Raw genomic sequence first — 19,146 nt, 5'->3', positions numbered from 1 at the left:
TGTCTCTCTCTTAGTCTATTTGCGGTTCGCTTTGTCGCCACGGAAACCACCATTGCCCAAACATCCCCACGCTGATGGACACTTACATTAAAAGTGTCTTCCCCTCTCTCGCTCTGTTATACCCCTTACTTTCATCTCTCCCCCCAGTCTTTATTTGCCATCATGTGGTCAAGCAAGTAAACATCTCTGAGAAGCTGTGCTACTTTCACAGCCAGTGGTTTTTGTTCTAAGCACTGGATCTTATGAAAGAAAACAAAGTTCAGACTCAAAAAGCCAAAACAAATCTCAGTGTATTCAACTTTTTTTTTAAATAAATTAAAGCCACTGGTGGAACACTATGTGGTGCCTAAATCAATAACGTTACAAGGCCTAGAGTGAAATGTTTCTCTGAACAGAACATTGATTTATCTCCCCCAAGTTGGCTTTATTCATACTCGCTAATGACACCCTCTGTGTCACATCATATACTATGACAAAGGTCTGTGTACACGGATGTATGGAATAGGTAGAGCAGATTATAATAGCAGCCATAAATCAATATGACACAATGTCCAAAAGTGATTGGTTTTCCTTTTGTCCTTTATGTCCTTTCACAACCTGAGAATGGTGTCATGGAGTATGTGTTTCTCAAACCAAAGTGTAGAGTACAACATTTGAAACAATGATTTATTTAAGTGAGAAAGTTGTGCAGCCTGTGAGAATAAAATGTGCAGACTGGGAAAATATTTGTGAATAAATAAGAGCATACTATTAATCGTGAGCCAATTTAATCATATAAACACAGAGCAAATTAAATTTTCAAGAGTAATCTCGAGCATTGTCTCTTTACCACCAGCTTATTTATAGTAAAACAGTCATACTGTGCTCTCTTTGAATACAGTAGGTCGACACTTGGGTGCATGCACAATTTTGTTGTGCCATGTATAGTCGTTACACTATATTTAAACTGACTCTTTTAAAAACTATTGTGCATGTAGATTATCAACACAGAACCATTTATGTTCCTTCAAACACTGTAGTTTATTTTGATTCATTCAATTATATACCCCATGTTATGCCCCTGGTCTAGGGGAACCTAGACACAACAATATGTGCTCCACCAATGTTTCCATTCCCAAGCCAAAACCAGACCAAGTGTTCTAAACTGTAGCAATTTTATTTGCTTCGGACGTGAGCAGTGCCCAAAACAACAAACAAAATCTCTAACACCATCCCTGTCTTACCTAAGCAAACCAAACAAATACAAAAAGATATGTCAGGATGTCTAACCTGAACTCCTAACCCGAAACAGGAGAAATATTAGTAAAATAAAAGGGCTTCTCACTCCTATTGTGGCTACCTGGTGCTCAATATGTACAGTGAGTTATATTTATAATTATTTACAGAAATTAAAAAAAACAAAATTCTGTCCTGTCCAATTCGGTGGTGACAATCAGTTTGAATGGCCCAATTCGTGACGACCACCTGTGCCTCAACCCCCCTCAGACACACCCTCACAAAGCACACAAAGAGGAGGAGAAGAAGACAACATAACAATAATAACACACGTAATGACTCAGGTCATAAAACCCATCTTACTCACATTAACAATTTCATGAATTAAATTTATTTTTGTCTATATTAGACATGGTGCAAGTAGAGCGACAAATCCAGGATACATTCTGCTTTCAGGGCACTCAATCCAAACATTGGTTAAAAATTACATTGACCAGATGTAAATGTGAATTTTATATATATATATATATATATATATATATACAAACATACACGTGTATAGTGCCATTTTATTAGGTACATCTGTACAAGCAAATGCAGCAGCTCTGCCATGAATTCTACTTCTATAATTGTCTAAATTCAAAATGATAATTTGATAAGTTGATAATTCTGCCATGTTTTTATCATTGAGGTTTTATTAGTAATTATTATATTAAAGGTGGTTCTGACTTTCATTCATATATATATATATATATATATATATATATATATATATATATATATATATACACACACATATAGTGAGAGACTCACATATTAGCATTCAACTGTGTTTTTGTGTCTCTCAGCTCAATGTTTCTGTTGACAGCCTGCAACTTCAATGTTTTGGTCCAGTCTCAAGATTCTCAGTAGTGTTTTTTTTTTTTCAGATCCCTCACAAAATGCCAGACAGACCTATTCTCGCTTTGGAGACGGCAGAGAGGGACTGTGTGTTTGTTCCAGTGTAGCTCCTGCATGTAACACTGCTATCAATGTCTGCCATTTAAACTTTATAAGGTAATATTACATCAGTTTCATTCTGTTTTTTACATTGGTTTTAGGCTTGTTCTGCTGTGCCCATGTTGAAAAGAATATTCTGTGCAACACCTCCACAAACTACAGTCTTCACTCAAACACTTAACTGACAAATCAAGATGTCAGTATTAGCAGAGCTAATAGTTGCATTAGACTGTAATGGTGTTCATGGTTTTGCACTCATCTGAATAAAAGTCAGCTTCTGTGTTAATATGTTTATGGTATAATTTGTGTTTTTTTAATGGGGAGAACAGTGGGAATTATTTAATGATTCCTCCCCCAGCTTAGTGTATCCATCATGACACGCCTCTCTGACACACAGGTCAGCAGCAGCAGGTGGTATGATGTGGCTGAAGTGTAAGTGGCTTTCAGAATGCAGGATAGCTTGTCAGCCAAAAGCCCTTAGGGGAACAGCTTCACACCATGTCTACTTGCAGAATGGCCTTTACACACGCCCTCTCTTTCTGTCTCGTTCCCTGGGTTTGTGTGTGTGTCTTCATGCATGCATGCACATCTAATGTTGACACAGACGCTCATCTCCCTTGTTTTGTGTGTGTGTGTGTGTGTATGTGTGTGTGTGTTAAAGCAAGAGAAGGAGATGTGTTAGTGGGTGGGTGTAAATCTCTGTCCAGCAGCACGTTGGGATTGGTGTTTGGGGACTGGTTGGAGAGCTGGCTCACAGGAGCTCAGATTGATGAAGTGATGGTGATGGATGGAGGTAATAAAGGCCTGGATGTCCTGTCTGTTGCCGGTGATGAGGCTGGTATGAATCACCCATCTGGGGCTGCTGAACATGACGCTGCTCAGTCCCCAGGCCTTCTATCGTGCCACCTCACTCCGCCTCTGTCCCTTCTTTCCTTTATCTTTCTGCCTTGTGACTTACCGTCATTATGAAGCGATTGCTGCCCGAATGGAACAAAGTATAAACATTCAACAGCATTGCCATTACTGCATCAATCTGTGCTGATGCATACTTTGAAAGCTGTTATGAGGCTTGTTTATCCATCTCGAAATACAGCGCTCACAACAGTTCAAAGCATTGCACGCTGTTCATTAATTTTGTGTCCAAACATCACTTGTTGAGTGATTGCAAGGCATGTAAGAAAAAAATCCAATCAACTCAGTGAGCCACTCCTCATGAATAGGGTCATTTGAATAAAGAAGGGCATCTGAAATTGCAATGTTTGTGTCAACATAACAAGTTAATGATCTCAGATGATAATTGGTAGTTGGATGCTGGGGCGCTGTGTTGTGGCCTGTGAGGTTCAGTGGCAAGAACCTCCTGTGATAAAAGAAGCAGCATGAGGGCTTTCAAAGTGGCACTACGCTGTAGGCAACACAATTCATCAGCGCTCCATGAATATTCATCCAGCTCCCTGTTTCCTCCAGGGCTGGTGAAAACACGTCTGTATTAAGTCTTTTCCGTGTGCTGCAGTTTGAAGACACCTGAACCTTCTGGCCTCTCATTACCAGACTGCACTCTTGCTGCCCCACACTTAGCTGCCTGCCAGCGAGGGAAGCCACACTTCATTAAAATAAAAAGGAAATTCTCTCGTTCTGTGCACTAACAAGGCAGAGGTCAGACAGTAGAATGATTGTGAATTCACCCCTCTGCACACATTTGAGGGGTCAAACCAGGAGATTGTGATTGAGTTTGCTCCATACAGTGGGCACAGGGCAAGTGGGCAGGTAGATTTGCCAGTCTGGGTTGTGTGGATCCAGAGTGAGGCTCGTTGTTAGCAATTTAGCAACATTTGCTGTGTCTTTTCCTCCCCCACTCATCCTCCTGACAGGAGCCTAGAGTGCCATGGATTGGTTTCTGGGGCATCTTTTCAGCGCTTTATCAGACCTGCAGGCTTCTTGTCCCCAGATTACAGTTTAGGGAGGGGGCACTTGACTGACAGGCCTTGGCCTCAGTGATCCCTAGGGGGATGGGGAGGGGGATTTGTGATGGCTGCACTGACTCGTACTTCTCTTACAATTTTCTCCAGGCTGGTTTCAGACTGTCAGGCTGAGAGAAAGCTCTCTCTGCATAATTCATTAGATCTCCTCTCTTTTTCACTCTTGGCTGCTATGTGGCAGGAACCGTAGTCCCATTGTTTAAGAAGAAAGAGTAATGGAGCTTGTCACAATATGTTAACATACTTTATTGTTTGCAGCAACAGTTTGGAAACAACTTAACTTCCTTTGAAACAAGCTATGTGGCAAATCCAGTGTGGAATAATTACGAAAGGAAAGCAAGTCAAACAGATTATTAGGAAAAAATGTTTAATAACTCTTGCCACTATTAATTTATAATTGGCTGAGAGCATTGAAAAGAATAACCAGTAACAATCATATAGACAATGCCAATAAACAACCCTGGTTAGGAGGCTGTAATCCAAAGTGGGCTACAGCTATACAGGTTGCCTCTACACCAAACATTGTTTTTCAGCCAATTACCCCAGCATTGCCTGCATATGACACATACACAAGCCTGTCCTTTTGAAGCTTGTATACTGTCTCTGGTCATGATCTAGCTGGCATTTATTTCTTGGGAATCTGCAAGGAGAAACATCGCATCTTTGATGCTACATGACATCCCCCTTCACAGAATCCGACTAAACAAGCACATTTTCCAACACACAATCTTGCATGTTGAAGCCAGAGGACAACTTCTGTCACTGTGGCAGTAAATAAGGGCTGTTAGGGAGGGTCTGTGTGTGAAACTATGCCAATGTGGAGTCATGTTGACCTGTAAAACACCATGGATAAATATAATATATCAAAAATGTCTTGACAGTGGTAGTTTTTTTATATACATTTTGACTTTTGTGTACATTAAGTGACATAGTGACTGGATAGTTCGAGTACAGGCAGCTTCATTTTGATATATCAATCACAATATTCACCATTCATGAAAAAAAAAATCAGATCTCACAGACTTGCGCCTGTTGTTCATTTTCAATAGATTAGAGCTCAGTGGCTCATCATCATTGTGGCCCTGTATGCTACCATAATGGATTTGAAATTAAACATTCAGGATTCATTTTATGTGAACAATGGTCAGAAATGCTGTACGAACTCAGAATTACAAACATATATATATTTAAAGTTCCACAACTTTAGTGGTTCAAAAGAAGAATTATAAGGATGTAGCATGTTAAAAAAACAAATACTTGAATCATCCTTTCATGTCCCCTATGTCCTGACATTAAAAGTAATTGTTAGTAAGTAATATGTTAATGTAATATTACTTACTAATATTAATATTACTAATATGAATTACTTTTAAAAGTAATATTATTCGAAAAAGACAAGTTCTTTATATGTTCATACACAAACACACATTTGTGTGTATGAACAAACAAAATGTAACTATAAATATTTGTTTTAAGTGAAGACTGTCAGCTTTGATTTAAGGTTTGCTTACAAATACTGGACGAGCCATGAAAATATTACAGCCAATTGTAGACCCATAATTTTATGGTGTTCAAAACTATTTGGACAAACTAACATAATCACAAATTAAATTGTCAGTTTTAAAACTTTGGATTTGGAACCAAAACACATCACCAGATGCTAGGATTCTTCCCTGGTGGTGCTCGGCCAAGCCTTTATTGCAGCTGTCTTCACTTCCTGCTTCTTCATGATTATTCCACATGTTGTGTGAAGGACCACACTAGTATTACATTTTATGTATGCTGAGATAAGCTCACAGTCTATACCTTAGGTCTGCACTTATTTAGCGCTTTTCTACCTATTGGCACTCAAAGCGCTTTACACTGCTTCTTATTCACCCATTCACACTCACAATCACACACACATTCATACATTCGCTGCTATGCAGCTGGCCAACACTCACCAGGAGCAACTAAGTTGGGGTTCAGTGTCTTGCTCAAGGACACTTCGACATGTGACCAGAGGAGCTGAGGATTGAACCAACAACTGTGAGATTGGTGGACAAACGCTCTACCTTCCTGCGCCACAGTCGCCCGCATGCGTGTATTTCAAAATGACTGATACAAGTTCTCTGAACAAATGTTTTCATGTTTTGTAGTAAAGATGGGTAAATAACTGGTCATTAATGTTCAAATGAAGTCCGTCTGCAGAAAAACTGACAGTACATTATCAGATCTTGAATGAAGCAGTTGGAAATTTCACTTAAATAATCAACAGTCATCAAACAGGCCAGTTAAGATTGTAGGACTCACAGGAGTAGATGTTGCTGCAGATAGCAAGTTAAATACACAGTAATAATATTGGTATATTCCTATTGTGGTTTATATATATATATATATATATATATATATATATATATATATATATATATATATATATATATATATATATATATATATATATATATATATATATATATATATATATATATATATATATATAAATGTGTATAATGTTTACATTCATTCCACACAGACTGATAAGTGTTTTTTTTTTCATTTTGATGATTATAACTGACAACTAATGAAAACCCCAAATTCAGTATCTCAGAAAATTAGAATATTACTTAAGACCAATACAAAGAAAGGATTTTTAGAAGTCGTGGCCAAATGAAAAGTATGAACATGAACATGAGTGTGAATATGAAAAGTATCAGCATCATTTTCTGTGATACTGATACTGAGCACCTGTATGACTTTGCCAAGTTTAGGCAGTTTCAGACATGTATTAGTCCTGGTTCAGAGGCAGAAGCACCGTACACCACAGTGTAAGAGGTGTTTATGGTACCAAATTTATTCTTTATGTTTTGCATGCAGTCATAATGATGCACTACACATACATTAATTTACATAAATACAGGTACTTTTTATGATTTAACATTGATGCTACTACTGTTTGCGGATAACAAATTGCATTACATACATTTTACATCTAGTTATTTGGATAATTTCTAATTTCCTATAGACTTAATTTAAAAGTTTTCTTTTATAAGTTTTAAGATAATAATTAAAATGAAACATTTATAATGGGCAAAATAGTTTAAAAAAGAACAATGACAGCCTCAACTAGATTTGAAACCCTCAATAAACATTTTTGTCAACACAAAATCTTCAAAAACTTAGGAACTGTTCCTTATGGAACTGTTAAATTTACTTTTGATTAACTTTGACCATTCAGGTTATTTAACTTAAATCTCAAAGAGAAAACAATGAGCATTGCTGATCAAAACAGTCAACTTTTTCTTAAACATATTTAGTCGTTTATTTTTGGAAAATGCTAATTTTCAGAAAAGCTCACACTGTGAGTGTATGCAGATTGCGAACAACCCCCTTCACAGATTTTGTGGCTATTAAAAAAAAAAAGAAAGGAAAAAAAAAAAAGTCTGATCTGCCAAAGTGAGTGAATAGTGCCACCTGCTGGGAATCGCTGTTGTCATCTTCGATCACAAATACATGCCTACATTACAATATCTATGTTTAAACATTTGATACTTTCATTATTGTGAATATAATGATAATGTCCCCATGAAGCAAGTGTGCAATCAGCTAATTCAATTTTATTAAACAGTGTTTTAAAGAGAATGAGAAGACACTTAAGGAGAGACAAAGTTCAATTCCTCTTTACTTTGTTCTTTATTACACATTAAATAGGAGTGGTGAGATTCATGGCAAAAAAATAGACTCATCTGAGATGAGATCACCACTCTACACGGCCCACAACAGGTGTGTTGTAAAGTGGTCATTCATTCACTTCCCTAAACCTGGACCCAGTCACACTCTCTAGTCACATACACAAAGCGGAGTGAAACTCCATTAAAGCAACATTCATTTAGACACACCAACGAAATGAAGCACAATTTACAAAATACGCACCTTTCAGTATCACAACTATACAAAGGTTGTTAAAATACGATCCAGGTATAAATGATACATTTCAGAAATCAGCTGTTGGCACGCAATAAAGGAAGAGGAACATTTCAAACATTTCAATACAACTACTTTTGAAACAGTATTGTTAACAAGATGGTTCCATAATTAAAATTGCATTAACAGTTATTATCTACTTCATAAAAAACAGAGGTAATAATAAACTGGGTTAAAACTCATTAATCCTGAAAGCTAAATGTGTCATGTCTGAATTTTGCGCCAATAGTATCACTCCCAAAACAGCATTTTGTGTATTTCGTGAGCGGACACACAGAAAAAAGTAAATGTTGTCTCGGCTTTTTCTACCATCTAAATGTAGCACCTAATGCAAACATGAAAGGCAAATAAAAAAAAAAATAAAAAAATAAAAAATAAAAATCACCCGGGGAACAGCTTGTGAATACGATGAAAAAGGTGATATACAGATTAACCCGGGAAAGAAAGGAGGACTCTTTTTTTTCATATATATATTTAGACAATTTTCTCTAAAAAACCAATTTTCTGGTGATTATTGCCTCATTTGCAAACGTCAGTTCCACTTACATCACCACGAAACATGAGCTTCGTAGGAGAAAAGGACAAATTATTTTGCTGGACAATCGTTTCTGTTGAAAGGCAGCCCACCAATCACTTCCCAAAGTGAATCAAAAAAGCTCCACATAAGAATCTAAAAATCAATTTGGATAACATTTTAAACAACCTCTGTGACACCACACCATGAGAAATATTCCTGAAAGCTGCTTAAAAGATGCAGTCTGCTTTCCAGGCAGTCACAAGCGAATGAGTCACCTGCTTAGGAAAATGTGCAAGGCGTGACACCTAAAAGACCAGAATACTGGAGATTTACAAATCCTTAAATTTAACATTTAACAAACATTCCATTCAAATATCAAGTCCTATAATCATTACTTAACCCATTTAATTGAAACCTTAAGTAAAAAAAAAAAAAACTACAACTGCATAATTATTGTGAGGATGAATTTAAAAAATCCTGCAGTCAAGACTTGGAGCAAAAAAAGGCAGGGAATATGTAACCAGTAAAGTCAAATAAGCTGTTTGAAATTAGCTTGTGGTGAGGCATCAATCCCTTCAACATAATGACTCCAACCAATGCAAAACCTGGCTGCTAGTCCCATTTTATCATTAAAATTAAAAAATAAAATAAAAATAAAAACTAGGATAAAAACCAAGACAGTCATAGATTTTTTTTTAAATCTAAAGAATAAATGGCAGATTTTTGCAACAACAAATATTATTGTTTATAAACCTGAAAAACGAGACTGTCTGATCCCTACTGATGTCAGAGTTCCTCATTGCTGGCTCTGTTAAATGTATTAACTAGAGGCAGTTTGCATTACCCATGTCATCTAGGACACAATGCATGCAGGGGAAAAAAAAGCATCACATGTAGGCAAGAAATCACTTCCCACACAATACAAAGCATTGACAAACTGCAAATTAATTAACAGCTAATTAAGGTGTTAAAACATTTGGAGAAGAGTAGGAGTTGCATGCATTCATATTTATATCATTGACATAACAATGTCATACCTAGAGGTCATTAGAGATTAGGACATTACACAGTGGCTGGGACATTTGGATCTCATCTGGCTGAATGTTGGTCCTTTCTTTTGTGTTTTGTCTTAGTGAATCGATATCAAAATTCATTCTTTGGCATCCAATAATTTAAAAAGGACATTACAGAAACTTTGCAAGTTGTAACTCTAAGCAAAAGGGGGAAAAATTAAGTTGTTAATGACTGATTAGTCAAACATAATACGTTGTGATGCAATTAGCTTACTGCTTTGCAGTTATATAAAAATTATCCGAATTAACATCATGCTATAAAAATCACCATGGCTGTTGGACCAACATTTGTGGGCAACTGGCACTAAACTGAAAATAAAGCTTATTGATGTCCAAGTAGCCAAAAAAAAATAAAAAAAAATAAAGAAAGGCAGACAAATTGGGTCAGGTTTAGTATTCAGTATGGTGGGTATAGAGAAAGAGGCTAATAATTTAGTGTAATGTACAAAATGTCTTACTTTAACTGTTCAACATAGTTTCTTTTTTTAAGTCTGTCTTGAAAAGGGGTGATCATTCACATCAGTGTACACTTTGTCTTGGACTTCTTTTTCTTCTTTTTGCCTTCCTTGCTCATCTTCTCCTTATGCTTCCGGATTTCTCGGACTAATGTGTAAAAGGCATCATCAACGCCCTGGAAGAAAATTGAGAAAAAAAGTGTGCTGTTATAATTCCAGGTTATTTCTTTATATTTGAGTATCCACCACTGTCTACATAAAAATGTAATATGTAATTTACAGTTTAACGACATTTAAGAGGATTAACAGTGATCTTTAGGTCTGAGGTGACAGATTTAATGTTTTTTCTGACAGCTGTCCCCAAAACTAGAAAAAACAACCAACACTGCAATCGTCATATCAAATTGATGTGTAGCCTTGCCTTGTACTGCAAAAAAACAAACAAAATAATTTTTGCAAGCATTTTTCTATCTGTCACTTGTATTTTATTGTATTTTTGTCAAATCAAAACCAGAAGCCAAACTTACAATTTAAATGATAATTATAGACGTTTCTTTAAAGTGTACATCTGCAAGAAACACATGTGCAGATAAACTCATCAATCTAGTTTAGGTTATGTGGGACATAGCTGAAGAAAGTTCAGATCAGACGAACTATACTGTTGTGAATTACAGAGTTAAAAGTCAGCAGTTATCCCACTGACAGTAGCTGCAGTTACATGAGGCACTTTCTTTCCTTCTGACTGTAATCGCTCCAATATACTCCCACAATGTGTTTAAACCAAAGTGATAAATAAAATGACAGAACAAGCTGTCCTGTTTATATTTCCAGTAGACTATGTGCAGTCTGCCAACACAAGCAAATGTTTTAAAAAAATAAAAAATAAAAAAAATAAAAAGCCCTGCTTTGAGTGCTTGGCACCGTTTTACTGCTATGGGTCTAAACTGAAGCAACAGTTCTATAAAAATATTCTACTAAGAGTTCTTGGACAGAAGGCGAGCCTTATGTTTAGTAGCTCAAAACTAATAAACATCAAACTATTCAAAGATTGTTCACCTGTGAAAGATGCAGTCCTAAAAAGCAGCAGTTGTCTCACAATAAAAGGAAAAGAAAATGAAACAGTGCTATATCTCTCTCTCTCAAATAAACAGCTTTGATTTAAGTAGACAAGCCTGTGATATAAAAACAAATATCCAGAGGGATCAAAAATAGTTTATGTAAAACTCTAAAAAAACGCTTTTTAAAACGAATTATTTTTATGAGCTAACATTCTTGTTCAGCTTTTATCCTGATTATTGGTAAATAATAGGCTTCAAGTAAATGCAGCAAGTGTCTATCGATGCGATGCCTGATTACTCTAACATTCTGAATAGTGCAATAAACGTGTTGTTGATCCTGCAGGTATCTGCAGAGTAAAAAGCCTGAGGTCACTTTAAGCAATGGCAAAAACAGGAGAGGATAGAATTAAGGTAAATTGATTTGTGTCTACATAAAAAGACTCTCACCCACAGACACACAAACCATTTTTTGTTCACAACATATCTGCCACTTTTTTTAAACGCACACCTTCCCTGGAAGCATTTCAGTAGGTGATTTTCCCCCAGATTCACCAAAATGTCTTTAAATCACACATGTCGGCTGTTCAGCTTAAACCCTTGGCTCGATTTCAGCAAATCAGGATGCTTTCACACTGGTAGTTTAGTCCAAATCCATGTGCAATTTGCCTGGAAATTTAATAAAGAAACTTGAAGGAGCCCACTTTATCATGACATTTGTGCAGTCACAAAACAAATGTAATCTCATAGAACTGCTTGTGCATTTCAGTGGTACTTTGACCATTTTCTTTCCTCCAGTAAAATAAGCAAAGTGGGTGCTTATTTTTCTTCTCCAGCCCTTCCAGAGGGTTTTTTTACTTTAGTCGTGCTAAGATATTTTGACGTCTTTACACTGGTCTCGTTTTTCTTGCATTTATCTAAATACCATGACATGTAGAAACAAGGGTACATAACACAAATGTACCCTTAGATCATAAAAAGTAAACTAATGTGAAAACAAACCAGCAGGGTTAGTGGAAGGGGGGCAATCATACTCTTCAGACTAAATGACCCCAGTGTGAAAACACTCAAACAATAATCAGCCATAATACACAGACACACTGAAAAAAATGAAGAAACTAGCCTCTTGTTAGAGTGAAACCACAGCCCCAGTAGAGAACAACAGGTTAGCTCGGAGAACCCAGAAAGCACCAATTTTCACAGTGTATCCTTTCCAATTGCTTTCTCCACAATCCCAAAAATAAATAAATAAAAGCACACATATATATAAAGCTGGTGGACGCGCGGCTGCATACACTTACCCCTTTCACATCACAACACATTTTTTAAGCTTGACACAGCGTGGAGTCTTTTCTTCCTTGCTGAGCTTATTGAGCCGGTACAGCCTGATCTCCCGTACCAGAGTGTAAAAGGCATCTTCCACTCTCTGTAGCATGAGACACAACTTCCCTCAATGTTGAGGAATAACAAGGGGGAAGGGGGGGCACACTATATGAGTGCATGTGTTACAGCCTAGTTACAAAGAAGCAAAGCAAACCGGTGGTCTACTGTCGGTCTCCCTGCAATCTCTGACCTGTCTTATCTACTACATAAATTGATACTCCACTCAAACTCTTTATTACTAGATACTCAACTCCCATAGTTTTGCAAAGAGTCATGATTTTCATCTTCTCAAAGAAGATGGGCTGTATTAAAATTGTATTCCAGTGGTGACATTTTTTCCAGGCAGAAAAAATATCAATACATCAATAAGAAAACTCAGTATATCACAAACAATAATTGTTTTGCCATCTTGCAACTAACAGAATTGCTTCGAAAAGGACATAGATGACACAGAAGTAGTGTCTTTTGTTGCAATTTGCCAAAAAAGTGATTGCTGGAAAATATACTGCGCATTACCATGGATGATGAATAGGTGGATTATGGTGCAAGAGTGGTGTCAGAATTTTGACAACGTTTTTGCCATGACAATGCCACCAATGGAATTACAAAAAGAAAATAATTAAAATGTTTCAAGCCTACAGCGGATCTGTCTATACTTATATAAAAGAGAAGTGCATCTGAAGAAGTATGTTCTCTGCATTTTACGTGTGAGAGAAGACAGAAAATCCGATTAAAATCACTAAGATTTAAGGAAACACTGACTGACTTTGAAGGAAAGCTGGTCAAAATACAGCAGCATCCAGAGGATAGTGAATTATTGGTACACTTAAGTAGAGATAGGTGAGCAGAGCTGTAAGAAATAAATCACGGTGTCATTAATTTCCCCTACACCACAAGGAGCCATGATTTAGCCCAGGTCAGAGAGACCAGAGAAGGATTTTTTACAGATCGCCGTTTCAGCCACCTTAAGCCATGCTCACAACACAAACCATGACGTGACTAAGTTGTGCCAAATCTTTCAACATCCAGTCACAGTAACAAGTAAGCAGAATCATTAAACCCCATAAGTAATTACAGTTTGTTCGTTAATGCAGACTCCTAGACACATTCACTGATGTGCAGTTTATTTATAATGCAGAAAACTTTGCAGATGTTGATAATGATTATGTAATTTTACCTTTTCCGTGACTCTATAGTACAACCTGATTACTCTATCACAAATTAACTAAAGAGAATTTAATGATGTGCAGTGCATTGCCAAAGACATTCAAGCAACATTGTCAAAGAAAAAAAATCATTAGAGCCACTGAATGAGACAAATCAACAGCAGCACATGATTCAAGACTGACATGTCTTGTGAACCCAGTGCCAAGATTGTGAAGCCTTTCCAATAACGCTTTGATTTGATTTCAGCTATTTGTGGAAGCACTGTTGTGTCCATTAAGCAAATGCCCCCTGAGACCACATGCAACTTCTCAACATTCAACATGCTCTACAACCTTCGGTGGAATATTATAGCAGTTAAGAGACAGATTTGAAAGTTAAAGTAGTTAGGTGTTAAGGGCAAGGTCTTCTCTGGCTGAGCTCTCACCTGTCTGGTTTTGGCTGAGGTCTCAATAAAGGGAATGCCGTAGCTGCGTGCTAAGTCCTGAGCCTGCTTGGTGTCCACTGTCCGGGACGGGAGGTCACACTTGTTTCCCACCAACACCATGGGGACATCCTCCGAGTCTTTCACTCGCTTAATCTGTTCTCTGGATAATGACAGACAAAATAAATTTGTATGCATTTTGACCCAACTAAGGTCATTATCTCATTGTGAACTTAAATAAAAGTCAGTTTAAATGAATATAAAGTTGCTAGCTATTGTTTAGCACTTCCGCCTATTACATATACATATACTCTCATACGCAGTTGAGGTGTAAGGGATGCATGAATTTTTTTTACCTAAAAAGTGATAAGATTTAATAAACCTATTTTTAAGGTTTTGCCAATATAGCTGACGGTACCTATTCTTAGTGGCTAAAGACACTAGGGAAACCCAAAGTGTTCCATTTCAGCTTTGAGTGTCGAGTGTAACTGCAATAACAACACTGGGTTCACCCAGTCTGAGAACCCAGTCCTGTAGTTTCGTAGCTCACCTATAGTGGTGAATGTCCTCAAAGGACTTGGTGTTGTTAATGGCAAAGACACAGAGGAAGCCCTCCCCTGTCCTCATGTACTGATCTCTCATGGCGCTGTACTCCTCCTGACCTGCAGTGTCCAGGATGTCCAGCAGACACGTCTCTCCATCGATCACTACCTGCTTTCTGTACGAGTCCTGGAGGAGAAAGAGGTCAGAAAGTGATCAGGACTGTGTCCACAGCTAAGTCAAAACAGGGGGTGACTGTGGATGACATTATTGGTTTTAATTACACTTAAGGTTATTGTGATTGCTCCACTCTATTATACTACAGATGTGTAACACACAGGGTTTAAAACAGTGAACTATTTTTTTTTTATTATTTTATTTTCATAAAACTAGGTTATTAGAACAACAATAATAACGTGAACATAAAACAATCAGTGTGTTTAGTATGGTGAATCTTGATCAAAAGTCCTAAAAGTATGTTGTTAAAAGTTAGGAGGATTAATTAATTCACATAGAACTATTTAGCATACATTGTTAATTAAGGACATAACTTTATTGATTAGATTTTGCTGAAACATGCCATAAGAGTGCAAACAACTGCTCCACTCTAGTTGCAGCAGGCCACTCCATTTTCCAATAGACTTTAAATAATAATGAGGTCCTAATTTCCACTGTGTCAAAGCCATCCAGCTTTTCATCGTACTGATGTCTACACTCAGTGTGTCCAACACAAGTAATGACTGTCCAGTCCAGTGAGCAGCCATTGTTTCAGATGTTTTCTTCCATTCAGATAATTTATAGTGAAGCTCTAACCTGCAACAGCACATCAGTAATTAAAAGAGTAATGAGTCTGTGTTCACTCGAAATAGGTTGGTCCCCTGAGAAAGCAGACAGGCCAATGTGCATGAAAAGTTATTCAAAACCTGTTTGGTGTCTTGTTTTTAGGCTTAAACCAGAAGAACCTGCTGCTACTACTTTTTTATAGAAGTTTTTTTCTCATTCTGCCCCCATACTAAAATTAAACAAAACCATAGAGACGGTCATGGACCTGAATGCTAACACAAAAATAGTGTACATATAGGACATGCACAAACTTTACCTCAATTGTAGGGTCATATTCATCCACAAAGTGATTCTGGATGAGCTGAATAGTTAGTGCACTCTTGCCAACGCCACCAGCTCCCACCACTACCAGCTTATATTCTGTCATGATTCACCTGTGGGACCAAAGATAGAACATTAACACAGATATTTCCACAGATGCAGACAGTCATCAGACAAGCGTCAGTTCATAAGGAGCAGCATCAAACCCTTAAAAAGAATAAATTAGAAATGTTTGTCATTGATGCTCTCAGCACTATAAATGTCCTATTGTTTTACAGATTGTCAAAGCTCTTTAGAGTACCAAATGGTTTATCAAAAAAAAAAAAAAAAAATATTGTATCAACTGCTTCCATTTTTTTAGTCTTCATTTCTGTCTGACAAGTTGTGGCTCACTGTAAAATCTGTCAGGTGAGGATTGGCAATGTGAGAAAAAGTTGATGTATAAATTTAAGCTACAGTGAGTAACTCAATGTAAAAAAGGAAAAAACCTCTCAACACATCTGAGTCACTGGAAAATAGCTTTCTTACAATCATGTCTATTGTCTTGTCATTTATGTATTCAATAAGTGCTTAACTGTAGAATGAAATACAAAAACTACAAACAGATAGTTCATCTGCATGAGATTATGTGCAAATGAGGGGGGAAAAAAACACTGAAACGCTGCTACTGAATTCTGGAAGTGCTGCAATAATAAATCATAATCAACCTCGAAAAGTAAAACAAATGATCAACCAAAATTGTTTCTGTTATTTCTGTAACAGAGATATAAAAAAATGTCATTATTCATCAGCAATCAGCTTCTGAAGTACAAGAATGACGCTATGAAAACCCTGTATATGCACTCAAATGTTTAAATCCAGCAACACATTCACTGGTATTTTCTGAGTGGCAGTCACACAACAGAAACTAACCCCAGGCAAAAATCTATTACATTACATTAAGCCTCCAAAACTGACAAGCAACTGGGAGGCTCTCTGCTGTCTGACTGCTTTATAGAACAGCTCCCATCAATAGTGACAGCTGGCCTTTTCAGAAGTTACAGTGCATACTGCTCCCAGCTCTGCACGCCCTGTAGTCAGAAAAGAGTTCTACTGAATTGTATTGCCCTGTCTAGACAAACAAAAAACGTGAATGCGGTTTGCTATTCAGTATTCAGCTACGAAAGGCATACTTGTACGACACTTGTTACTTTTCTCAGCACTTTATATGCCCCCTGGAAAGTTCTGATCCATTATAACGATACTCAACACAGCCTGTGATTTGCATAGTACTTTACAATGAGGCTGCTCGGACTATTAGGAAGCAGTCTTATCTTTGCCTGAGCAGATCAGTTTACTGACTAGGACACAGACTATTTTAGCAACACTTGAAAGTTGTCCGCCCCATGCCTGGCATAACTAAGAAAATACTATCACTTTTAATTTTTTAAGAGGCAATGAAAGTACCTTGAAGTGTATGTAGCACATCCACACTTAACTGTCAAGTCCATTTAGCAGCAAACTTTAAACTTTACCGGAGGACCTTATTTATGGGATAATAACTTAAAGGTAATGTTATTTACCTGTGTTTGTGTAGTAGTAAAACACATGTGAGTTTGTTGCCTCAAACTATGGCACAGTTTTGATGTTGTGGTACTTATTCATTTATCCCCAGTGTGAAACCTACATGTTACAAACAATACCACGCTTGGAAAAATCCCGAGCAAGGAAAACCCAGTACATATCCGGCTACTTTGAAACATCAGTACGAATTTTTAAAATGCATAATGGCTGAAAGTTAGTTCTTTAGTGTAGTTCTATTCTATTGCCCTATCATAACCCTAAGTGGTCTTGAAAGTCGTAAAGAATTTGGTTTAAATCCACTGCTCTGAGTCCGCAGGGTTGCCAGATTGGTTGTGTTAAAACCTCGGAGCGCTATGTTTAATAACCAGGATGCTGTTAGCTAGTGAAGCTAGCCGCACAGACGCCCGCTCACATTCTCAAAATAAAATCCACTAACTAGCCTCTACAAACTGACTTAATACGATTTACATAAGTAATTCGTTAATACAGCACTGTCTGCACTGTGTGTCGGGACAAAGTGGGTATTATTCATTCAAAGGGGAAGGGTGCAGCTTTTGGAGCCGCCATTGACAGGCTAGCTCAAAGGTCTGCATTGCAGGGCCAGGCGTTCGGTTAACAATTGGGCGTAGTTTACACCAACAACGACAATTAATATTATCCATCTTTTGTTATTAACAGTGGCAACATACGGGGCAAGGTGGCCTACGACCAAATTAGTGGGCCCACCATCACAAGAAACCCTAAAGGGAAACACACGTATGAATCTTATCCATTTGTTTTACCTTTTAGCGAGTGGAGTTCCGCGTCCGAAGTAGCGACCAAGTAAGTCAAGCTGATAATCCTCTCGTTTCACACGATCTCTGCATTTCCTATTACACACCAAAACGCCCGCATTAAGTCGGTCTACCTCGTCTCAGAAGTAAGCGGGAACATGCAAAATCAAAAGTGGGCAATTTAATCGATTGAACTTTCCATTAGATCCAGCGTCCGGCCTAGCTGCTCAGGTTGGCCTTCTTTACGCGAATATGGGCGGATACCGGGGCACACTTTACCCAGAAAGCATAGCTGAGGATTTCAACCGGTTTGGGGTCTATCGCTCCACTGTGTGTCGCAATATGAGCAGCGACACGCTTTTTATGCCCTTTGTATGTAAGGTGCACACTAGTTGTTTTATAAGGGTTTCATTTGTAACTGTAATTGTGTGTAAGCATTGGTTACCAATATTAGTAATGTATAAGTTGTCTTGTGCAAATTTCACTCCATTTAATATTAAATCACATGTAAAAGCAGACAGTGGGATTCCCAATTCAGCTTTAATGACCATAAATACAACTGTGACAATATCAGTAAAGTGGTATCACTTTCAGAAGCTCTCCCATCCCTGCTGCTGCCTGCTGCAGAGTCAACAAAGCCTAGGGGGCGACTCCACTTTATATAGGCTCTAAATATAACTGGAATGTGGTGGAGAGACGTCATTCCCAGGCAAGGAAATGATTTGGCAATCCCTTGTCAGTTTTCCTTAGTGTTCACTAAGCTGCTTCCTGCGCACTTTATGCGCATAGGCTAAATACACCCGAGTTTTTATTTATTAACAATCACAGATATATGTCAACTCTTTTATTTCAATAACTACCTACTATTAAAAAGAAAAAAAAAATCCAATGACCTACAGCGACAACGCAGGAAATGAGAGGAATTGAGTTGTGTTGAACGTA

At 37.5% G+C, this 19,146-nt stretch overlaps 1 protein-coding gene across 2 annotated transcripts; it reads right to left on the bottom strand.

The window, feature by feature from the left end:
- Window positions 1-7,838: 7,838 nt before the first annotated feature.
- kras (v-Ki-ras2 Kirsten rat sarcoma viral oncogene homolog) lies at window positions 7,839-18,508 on the bottom strand. Of its 2 annotated transcripts, XM_067501807.1 has the most exons (6): window positions 18,214-18,508; window positions 15,864-15,981; window positions 14,775-14,953; window positions 14,228-14,387; window positions 12,555-12,679; window positions 7,839-10,374 (listed from the first exon to the last, which is right to left on the bottom strand). In XM_067501807.1, the coding sequence occupies exons 2-5, from the start codon at window positions 15,972-15,974 to the stop codon at window positions 12,560-12,562; spliced, it is 570 nt and encodes a 189-aa protein (XP_067357908.1). In that variant the 5' UTR covers window positions 15,975-15,981; window positions 18,214-18,508; the 3' UTR covers window positions 7,839-10,374; window positions 12,555-12,559. The 2 variants fall into 2 exon arrangements, with proteins under 2 accessions (XP_067357908.1, XP_067357909.1); XM_067501808.1 differs by lacking the exon at window positions 12,555-12,679 and having other exon boundaries at window positions 18,214-18,492.
- Between the last annotated feature and the right edge of the window lie 638 nt (window positions 18,509-19,146).

Source organism: Channa argus, chromosome 4 (genome assembly GCF_033026475.1).
Source record: "Channa argus isolate prfri chromosome 4, Channa argus male v1.0, whole genome shotgun sequence".
Lineage (NCBI taxonomy): Eukaryota > Metazoa > Chordata > Actinopteri > Anabantiformes > Channidae > Channa > Channa argus.
This window is presented reverse-complemented; position numbering and strand designations above follow the sequence as displayed.

Bases quoted from the DNA above. Each gene is read 5' to 3' on its own strand.
- kras (XM_067501807.1), bottom strand. From the start codon at position 15,974: ATGACAGAATATAAGCTGGTAGTGGTGGGAGCTGGTGGCGTTGGCAAG. The intron at 14,954-15,863 runs GTAAAGTTTGTG...TTTCTCCTCCAG, and splicing joins AATATGACCCTACAATTGAG to GACTCGTACAGAAAGCAGGT. The intron at 14,388-14,774 runs GTGAGCTACGAA...GTCATTATCCAG, and splicing joins GAGGACATTCACCACTATAG to AGAACAGATTAAGCGAGTGA.